At 38.6% G+C, this 10,654-nt stretch overlaps 1 protein-coding gene across 3 annotated transcripts in view; it reads right to left on the bottom strand.

Moving 5' to 3' along the window:
* The window catches only part of LOC112237287 (circularly permutated Ras protein 1), a 31,503-nt gene extending 26,266 nt beyond the window's left edge, over positions 1 to 5,237 (bottom strand). Inside the window, exons 1-3 of one of the 3 annotated variants that reach the window (XM_042298501.1) lie at positions 5,146 to 5,237; positions 4,596 to 4,826; positions 1,848 to 2,052 (exon numbers count right to left, since the gene is read on the bottom strand). In XM_042298501.1, coding sequence (XP_042154435.1) covers positions 1,848 to 2,052; positions 4,596 to 4,742 — 352 coding nt within the window. In that variant the 5' untranslated portion in view covers positions 4,743 to 4,826; positions 5,146 to 5,237. Of the gene's footprint in view, positions 1 to 1,847; positions 2,053 to 4,595; positions 4,827 to 4,985; positions 5,034 to 5,099 lie in introns of those variants that run through there. The other 2 variants (XM_042298499.1, XM_042298500.1) reach the window with 2 other exon arrangements.
* Between the last annotated feature and the right edge of the window lie 5,417 nt (positions 5,238 to 10,654).

The raw sequence follows: 10,654 nt of genomic DNA, 5'->3' as shown, positions 1-10,654 counted from the left end.
AATAGTATCATCATCAATAGTGTCATCATCAATATCATCAATAGTATCACCATCAATATCATCAATAGTATCATCATCAATATCATCAATAGTATCATCATCAATATCATCAATAGTATCACCATCAATAGTATCATCATCAATATCATCAATAGTATCATCATCAATATCATCAATAGTATCATCATCAATAGTATCACCATCAATATCATCAATAGTATCATCATCAATATCATCAATAGTATCATCATCAATATCATCAATAGTATCACCATCAATAGTATCATCATCAATATTATCAATATTATCATCATCAATATTATCAATAGTATCATCATCAATAGTATCATCATCAATATCATCAATAGTATCAATATCATCAATAGTATCACCATCAATAGTATCATCATCATCAATATTATCAATATTATCAATAGTATCATCATCATCAATGTTATCAATATTATCAATAGTATCATCATCATCAATAGTATCATCATCAATAGTATCATCATCAATAGTATCACCATCAATATCATCAATAGTATCATCATCAACAGTATCATCATCAATATCATCATCAATATTATCAATAGTATCATCATCAATATCATCAATAGTATCATCATCAATATCATCAATAGTATCATCATCAATATCATCAATAGTATCATCATCATCAATATATCACCATCAATAGTATCATCATCAATATTATCAATAGTATCACCATCAATAGTATCATCATCAATAGTATCACCATCAATAGTATCATCATCAATATTATCAATAGTATCATCATCATCAATAGTATCATCATCAATAGTATCACCATCAATAGTATCACCATCAATATCATCAATAGTATCATCATCAACAGTATCATCATCAATATCACCATCAATATCATCAATTGTATCATCATCAATAGTATCACCATCAATATCATCAATAGTATCATCAATATCATCAATAGTATCATCATCAATATCATCAATAGTATCATCATCAATATCATCAATAGTATCATCATCAATATTATCAATAGTATCACCATCAATATCATCAATAGTATCATCATCAATATTATCATCATCATCATATCATCATCAATAGTATCACCATCAATAGTATCATCATCAATAGTATCATCATCAATATTATCAATAGTATCATCATCAATATGATCAATATTATCATCATCAATATCATCAATAGTATCATCATCATCAATAGTATCATCATCAATGGTATCATCATCAATATTATCAATAGTATCATCATCAATATCATCAATAGTGTCATCATCAATATCACCATCAATATCATCAATTGTATCATCAATAGTATCATCATCAATATCATCAATAGTATCAATATCATCAATAGTATCACCATCAATAGTATCATCATCATCAATATTATCAATATTATCAATAGTATCATCATCATCAATGTTATCAATATCATCAATAGTATCATCATCAATATTATCAATAGTATCATCATCAATAGTATCATCATCAATATCACCATCAATATCATCAATTGTATCATCATCAATAGTATCACCTTCCTCATCTTCTTCTTCATCATCATTCTTAGCTGCATGGAGCTCAAGTGTGTGTGTGTGTGAAGGATGAGGTTTGAACACGGTGAGACTGCAGTGAGAGCTGATAAGAAATCATCTAGGCCAGTGTATGTGTACGTGAAGTTTCCTATGGCTGACATCTTCACACCTCTGTCACTCTTCACCCCACACAGACATTTCCTCTGAGTGTGAAACTGAGTGGTTCTCTCAGCAGCAGTTTGTATGTGTGTTGAGAGGTACCATGTCTGTACATTACCTTGCTGAGGGATGACTGAGATGCGGTTGTCGTACATGTGCTCTGTGACAGACAGTCTGAGGGCTACACCTGGATCTGTGGTCCCCCCCTCACCTGGAGGACTACAGGGGTACACACTCAAACCTGAATCCCCCTCATCTGACCCCCCCATTAAACTCCCTTCTGGGCTCCAGTTACACACTACGTGACTGCAGGCAAACTCCATCTGGGGGAGAACGGAGAGAGAGGGGAGGGTGGGGAGGTGGAGAGAGGCCATCAATGTAAATAATAACTTGTTCTTAATTGACATGCCTGGTTAAATAAAGGTTAAATATATATATTTTTTTTAAAGAGAGAGATGAGTTATGAGTGACCCCTTTAGAAATTACGTTCTTCTGTGGGAATTTCAGTACTTCAGCAATGATGTTTCCTACAGGTTTTTATCATGGTTCTATCATGTTCTCCTGTTCTGCAGCATTGAAGGTCCCTTAGAACAGTGGCCTCCATAATTCTTAAATGGAAGAAGTTTGGAACCACCGAGGCTCTACTAGAGCAGACCACCTGGCCAAACTGAGCAATCGGGGGCTAAGGGCCTTGGTCAGGGAGGTGACCAAGAACCCGATGGTCACTCTGAGAGAGCTCCAGAGTTCCTCTGTGGAGATGGGATAACCTTCCAGAAGGACATTCATCTCTGTAGCACTCCACAAATCAGGACTTTATGGTAGAGTGGCCAGACAGAAGCCACATGGTAGAGTGGCATGACAGCCCACTTGTAGTTTGCCAAAAGGCACCTGAAGACTCTCCGACTATGAGAAACAAAATTCACTGATCTGATGAAACCAAGATTGAACTCTTTTGCCTGAATGCCAAGCGTCGCATCTGGAGGAAACCTGGCATCATCCCGACAGTGATGCATAGTGGTGGCAGCATCACGTCTGGAGGAAACCTAGCACCATCCCGACAGTGATGCATAGTGGTGGCAGCATCATGCAGTGGTGATATTTTTCAGCAGCAGGGACTGGGAGACTAGTCAGGTTCGAGGGAAAGATGAACGGAGAAAAGTACAGAGAGATCCTTGATGAAAATGTGCTCCAGAGCTCTCAGGACCTCTGGGATGAAGGTTTACCTTCCAACAGGACAACGACCCTAAGCACACAGCCAAGACAAAACAGGAGTGGCTTCGGGACAAGTCTCTGAATTTCCTTGAGTGGCCCAGCCTGAGCCCGGACTTAAACCTGATTCAAACATCTCTTGAGAGACCTGAAAATAGCTGTGCAGCGACGCTCCCCATCCAACCTGACAGAGTTTGAGAGGTTCTGCAGAGAAGAATGGAAGAAACTCCCCAAATACAGGTGTACCAAGCTTGTGGCGTCATACCAGACAATACTCGAGGTTGTATTCGCTGCCAATGATTCAACAAAGTACTGAGTAAAAGGGTCTGAATACTTAACAAAGTACTGAGTAAAAGGGTCTGAATACTTAACAAAGTACTGAGTAAAAGGGTCTGAATACTTAAAGTACTGAGGAAAAGGGTCTGAATACTTAAGAACGTACTGAGTAAAAGGTCTTGAATACTTATGTAAATGTGATATTTGTAATTTTTTATACTTAAAAAAATGTTTTTTCTTTGTCATTATGGGGTGTGTGTAGATTGATGAGGGGGAAAAAACTATTTAATCCATGTTAGAATAAAGGATGTAATGTAATAAAATTTGGAAAAAGTGAAGGGGTCTGAATACTTTCCGAATGAACTGTAGTTGGTTTGAGATTTTTTTTAAATCATTGAAATTTGGAGTTATTGATCTTTTAAAATATTGTCCCATGTAATATTGTGTAATTTACGAATGGTCCTTAACCAGCCCCCATAGTGATATCCAATATCAAACCAAATTGACCCTGGGGATTACAATGGGGTCACATGCAGCTAGACTCCTAATTGAGGATTACTTGGGTGTTGCCAGCTGTGGGCAGGATAGAAATAAATCCAACCCAAGGAAAACTGTTATGGTTCCCTTCATTCTATGACAGACCCTTTTATCCAATCATTTTGCTCATCTCAGTTTTTGCATGAGACTGATTTTATGACCAAAATGATCCTATTTACATTTTTGTAGTCAATTTTGACACTAGAATCAATGTTTCTGACTCATATCGATGTCACAATAGGCCATTTTCAAAATAAGAAGTATATATTTTTTTAGGGGCAGTTTCTCTTTAAGTGTGATACTGTCACTTCCTGGTGACAACTTGTCAACGTGCTTATAGACATGAGATTAACAATGATCTAATTTCACACTAAACTTAATCTTTAGGGAAAAAAAACGGAAGAACATATTTTTTTTTGCGAAGTTGTGTGATAGTTCACTGTACTGTATCTAAAACAGAGAAGAATGAATATCTTAGTTTACACACATCTGAACACTTTATTGTGGAAAGATTATTCCCTAGAGAGAGACACAACTTCCACAATTGTGAAAAGTTATGTAAAACAAAAGAAACAAGGCTATTAATATTCAACAGTTAATGTATTAGTAACTCGCCTGGTGTGTTTAAATACGGATCCAAAGCATTCAGAACCTTGTCTTTCTCTCTGTCTGTCTTTGTTATACCGGAGTATAATGTCACACTACCTCATAGCTGACATTCTTGTTGTGTCTCGGGAATTATAAACCTCTGTAACACCTGTCACAGTATCAATAGGAGATCGTGATGTTAGAAAATGTTGTGTTAGAGAACATTATGTAAAAACAACAAAAAAAGCACAGGTACCTGAGTTGTAGAAGGGTTGACTTGTAGAGAGAAAGAAACCGGCACTCCTGTCTGTTTGTCTGTCCAGCCAACTCTGAGCGTTTGTATTTGTGGTCTAAACCACCATGTTCCTGCTTGTGTGTGTTGTGTCTGACTGCGTGTGTGCATGTAAATGTGTGTGTGTGTGACAGGAAGTGAACCGATCAGTGTTGAGGTTGGTAACAGAAACTCAACAAACCAAAGACACTGCGCCTGAGAGAAAGAGGAAGAGAGAGAAAGAGAGGAAAGAAAAGACGTATCAGTTATTTATATATAGCTTTTTACGTTGCCTTTTCTCTCTCACCCTACCCTCACCTTTGTCATGAAACAACAAACCATTCGACCTCAGTTTCTCTCTCACCCTACCCTCACCTTTGTCATCAAACATCAAACCATTCTACCTCAGTTTCTCTCTCACCTTACCCTCACCTTTGTCATCAAACATCAAACCATTCTACCTCAGTTTCTCTCTCACCTTACCCTCACCTTTGTCATCAAACATCAAACCATTCTACCTCAGTTTCTCTCTCACCTTCGCACTTCTCTCTCACTCGCTCTCTTTCTCATTTCTCCACCGGTCAACCCCTTCACCTACAAGTGGACTTTGACCAGATACAGATCTTTAATGAGCCATAACCAGAACACAAACCATAACACTTAACATCTAGCAGCACGGTATGTGTCAGAGAAGCCACAATCACAGAGGCAGCTCACCACAACAACAAGGAAATGGTGGAACAGTTTAGACTACAAGGGTTGTGCTCAATTCAGAATGTAATCTTTATTTAACTAGGCAAGTCAGTTAAGAACACATTCTTATTTTCAATGACAGCCTAGGAACAGTGGGTTAGCTGCCTTATTCAGGGGCAGAACGACATGTTTACCTTGTCAGCTCAGGGATTTGATCTTGCAACCTTTACGGTTAACTAGTCCAATTCTTGAATTTGAATTAAATTTGAATTGAAGTAGTAAACAGGATACAGATTTGCAATTTGAATTAAAGGAAAAATAATTGAATTATGTGAAATTCAATGAAATTCAAATGACTCTTCAATTCTATATTATCAAATCAAATGTATTTATATAGCCCTTCGTACATCAGCTGATATCTCAAAGTGCTGTACAGAAACCCAGCCTAAAACCCCAAACAGCAAGCAATGCAGGCGATGAAGCACGTTGGCTAGGAAAAACTCCCTAGAAAGGCCAGAACCTAGGACGAAACCTAAAGAGGAACCAGGCTATGAGGGGTGGCCAGTCCTCTTCTGGCTGTGCCGGGTAGAGATTATAACAGAACATGGCCAAGATGTTCAAATGTTCATAAATTACCAGCATGGTCAAATAATAATAATCACAGGCAGAACAGTTGAAACTGGAGCAGCAGCACGGCCAGGTGGACTGGGGACAGCAAGGAGTCATCAAGCCAGGTAGTCCTGAGGCATGGTCCTAGGGCTCAGGTCCTCCGAGAGAGAGAGAAAGAAAGAGAGAAAGAGAGAATTAGAGAGAGCATACTTAAAAATTCACACAGGACACTGGATAAGACAGGAGAAGTACTGCAGCTATAACAAACTGACCCTAGCCCCCCGACACATAAACTATTGCAGCATAAATACTGGAGGCTGATACAGGAGGGGTCAGGAGACAATGTGTCCCCATCCGATGATACCCACGGACAGGGCCAAACAGTAAGGATATAACCCCACCCACTTTGCAAAGCACAGCCCCCACACCACTAGAGGGATATCTTCAACCACCAACTTACCATCCTGAGACAAGGCCGAGTATAGCCCACAAAGATCTCCGCCATGGCACAACCCATATACAAATATACATAAAACATCAAACATGTTGTTATATACAGTGCCTTGCGAAAGTATTTGGCCCCCTTGAACTTTGCGACCTTTTGCCACATTTCAGGCTTCAAACATAAAGATATAAAACTGTATTTTTTTGTGAAGAATCAACAACAAGTGGGACACAATCATGAAGTGGAACGACATTTATTGGATAATTAAAGACTATCACAGTGCAGGTGCATTTATACGGAGACTTGATTACACACAGGTGGATTGTATTTATCATCATTAGTCATTTAGGTCAACATTGAGATCATTCAGAATCCTCACTGAACTTCTGGAGAGAGTTTGCTGCACTGAAAGTAAAGGGGCTGAATAATTTTGCACGCCCAATTTTTCAGTTTTTGATTTTGTTAAAAAAGTTTGAAATATCCAATAAATGTTGTTCCACTTCATGATTGTGTCCCACTTGTTGTTGATTCTTCACAAAAAAATACAGTTTTATATCTTTATGTTTGAAGCCTGAAATACTTTCGCAAGGCACTGTACATGCATATAACATTTTGCTGAAACAATTTATTTTCAGGACAAACTCTTAAAATGAATGATCAAGGAAAACAAAACCTGTATGCAAATATTCTAAGTTATTACCCAGCTAGCACATAACGTTCTGAGAACCATATGTTTCTTAGAGCTTGGTGAGAGCTCCCACAACATTCTGAGAACGGTGCAGGATAGTTGCTTTGGAACATTCTCAGCACATTTAACGAACTTAACGACAAAATTCTTGGTATTTCATTGGTATTTCATTACTTTAAACAGAATATTTCCTAAAATGTCAAACATGGTTACAATCAATTACATTTTTAGTCATGTTCTAGGAACGTTCTCCACCTGGTTTGACATTGGGAAGGTTCTCAAATAGTTAAGAGAATGTTAAGAAACATCGGTCTTCTGTGGGAAGTTCAGTATTGTCAGCATAATGTTTCCTACAGGTTTCCTCATGGTTCTATTTAAACTAATGTTTTCAAATTCATAGAAAAAAAACACAAGAAAAGTTTAGTAACGTTCAGAGAACATTCTAAGAATGTTATTTAAGAACACAAACATCTTGTTCCCAGCATCAACAAAACTCTATCCTGTTTTTATCTATAGTCTGTTTGAACAGACAAAAAAATGAACAGCTTTGTATTAGGATTGACTCTCACTGACGCCATGCAACAATAAAACATAAATGTGTTTGCATGATTTATGCCTAAGCAAATTCATTTCCATGTGTCCTATCTGTGGAGTTCAAAACACTAAGATAGTGGTGCTATTATAAGTCTTATGAAAACATAATTTCTGGTCTCAGAACATTATTTAATTACCTTTAAATAACCTGCAATTTCTATTCACTTGTTCAATATGGGGAAAATACTACATTCCCAGAATGGATTAGTTTAACCCTCAAGTTTACCCCGAGGGCCTTCAAAAAGAAGCAAAACAAATGAAATTTTTGGTGGATATATAATTGGCTATTCTAAGCACTAAAGTTAAAAGAGTATATGAACATTGTTTCTAGAGAACAGTGATATATTCTTTGTTATCTGGAGGTGTGACCTGTCAGATTCAATGAAACTCTCATGTTCTACGACTGAGTGGAATTAATTTGAATTGCACTGAATTAAAATCTACTTTCTGTCACTCAAACTCAAATTCTACATCCTGTAGGGTGTGGCCAATTCAATTCCAATTTCAACTCGTGAGTTGAATGAGAGTCAATTTAAAAATTCTGAGTTGAGGCCAACCCCTGATAGAATAACGTTCTACCACAGACACAAACACACAAGCCACTTTGCCAACATGTACTTGATTAGTGTTACATCTGCTTGTTTTACTACTGATGGTAGAAAGTGCAGTTAGTTGGTCTTCCCTGGAAGAAAAGCATTTGGATATTTTTGATTATCTCCATTAAGTACCAGTATCTTGTCTTTAAAGTGCAACAATCTTACAGTTCTGATGCCACAGATAGTATGTGATGCTTCTCTACCATGATTGGTCCCTTTCAGGCCATTACAGATTTACTATTTAAAAAATATATATATTTCACCTTTATTTACAACTGTGAAGCAGTTCGACACATACAACAACACAGAGTTACACATGGAATAAACAAACATACAGTCAATAATACAGTAGACAAAGTATATATACAGTGTGTGCAAATGACGTAGGATAAGGGAGGTAAGGCAATAAATGGGCAATGGTGGCGATGTAATTACAATATAGCAATTAAACACTGGAATGGTAGATGTGCAGAAGATGAATGTGCAAGTAGAGATACTGTGGTGCAAAGGAGCAAGATAAATAAATACAGTATGGGGATGAGGTAGTTGGATGGGCTATTTACAGATGGGCTACGTACAGGTGCAGTGATCTGTGAGCTGCTTTGACAGCTAGTGCTTAAAGCTAGTGCGGGAGATACGAGTCTCCAACTTCAGTGATTTTTGCAGTTTGTTCCAGTCATCTGCAGCAGAGAACTGGAAGGAAAGGCGACCAAAGGAAGAATTGGTTTTGGTGGTGGAGGACAAGTTGGTTAGGATGATATCTATGAGGGGGCCCGTGTTTACGGATTTGGGGTTGTACGTGGACTTGTACGTGGACAAAGAACTCTATTTTCATGTCATCTGACCAAAGCACATGTTCCAATCCAAGTGCCGATGCCGTTTATCAAATTACAGGCATTTTATGGGGCAAGTCCCTGCAGCAATGTTCCAACATCTAGTGGAAAGCCTTCCCAGAAGACTGTAGGATGTTATAGCAGCCAAGGTCGGACCAACTCAATATTAATGGCCATGGTTTTGGAATGAGCTGTTTGACGAGCAGGTGTCCATGGAAGCACAGAATCATCTAGAATGTCATTGTATACTGTAGCATTAAGATTTCCTTTCCCTGAAACTAAGGGGCCTATCCCAAACAATGAACAACAGCCCCAGACCCTTATTCGTCTTCCACCAAACTTTACAGTTGGCACTATGCATTGGGGCAGGCGTTCTCCTGGCATCCGCCAATCCCAGATTGGTCCGTCGGACTGCCAGAGGGTGAAGCGTGATTCATCACTCCAGAGAACGCGTTTTCACTGCTCCAGAATCCAACAGCGAGCTTTACACCCCTTCAGCCAATGCTTGGCATTGCGCATGATGGTCTTAGGCTTGTGTTCGGCTGCTCGGCCATGGAAACCCATTTCATGAAGCTCCCGAAGAAACAGTTATTTTGCTGACGTTGCTTCCAGAGGCAGTTTGGAACTCAGTAGTGAGTGTGATGATTTTGATGAGAGATGATTTTTACGCACTATGCGCTTCAGCACTCGGCGGTCCCATTCTGTGATCTTGTGTGGCCTACCACTTCGCGGCTGAGCTGTTGTTGCTCCTAGATGTTTCCACTTCAAAATAACAGCAGTTGACCGGGGCAGCTCTAACAGGGCAGAAATTTGAACTGACTTGTTGGAAAGGTGGCATCCTATGACGGTGCCACGTTGAAAGTTACTGAGCTCTTCATTCTACTGCCAATGTTTGTCTATGGAGATTGTATGGCTGTGTGCCCGATTTTATACACCTGTCAGCTACGGTGTGGCTGAAATAGCTGAATCCACTAATTTGAAGGGGTGTCCACATACTTTTGTATACTGTATATAGTGTACTTGTAGTCATGGTAATAAAACAACAAATGATACAAAGCACTAAACTTAAATTTTATCCTATTCATCATTATATATATTTTTTTTTATCTCATCGCTTCTCAATTCAGCCATTTTACTGTTTTAAGCCGTTCCCACTTGTTCCTGTGTTTCACCCAGGAAGCGCTTCATGACAGCATCTGTGGAGGGAAAGCAATAACTAGAAGATAAAGAGTGCATAGAACAGTCAGGGGTTGAAGATAAAGAGTGCATAGAACAGTCAGGGGTTGAAGATAAAGAGTGCATAGAACAGTCAGGGGTTGAAGATAAAGAGTGCATAGAACAGTCAGGGGAAGATGAAGATAAAGATAAAGTGCATAGAACAGTCAGGGGTTGAAGATAAAGAGTGCATAGAACAGTCAGGGGTTGAAGATAAAGAGTGCATAGAACAGTCAGGGGTTGAAGATAAAGAGTGCATAGAACAGTCAGGGGTTGAAGATAAAGAACAGTGCATAGAACAGTCAGGGGTTGAAGATAAAGAGTGCATAGAACAGTCAGGGGTTGAAGATAAAGAGTGAACATAGAACAGA

This window comes from Oncorhynchus tshawytscha, linkage group LG15 (genome assembly GCF_018296145.1).
Source record: "Oncorhynchus tshawytscha isolate Ot180627B linkage group LG15, Otsh_v2.0, whole genome shotgun sequence".
Classification (NCBI taxonomy): domain Eukaryota; kingdom Metazoa; phylum Chordata; class Actinopteri; order Salmoniformes; family Salmonidae; genus Oncorhynchus; species Oncorhynchus tshawytscha.
The sequence above is the reverse complement of the archived record's forward strand: the minus strand, read 5'-3'. Positions and strand labels throughout refer to the sequence as shown.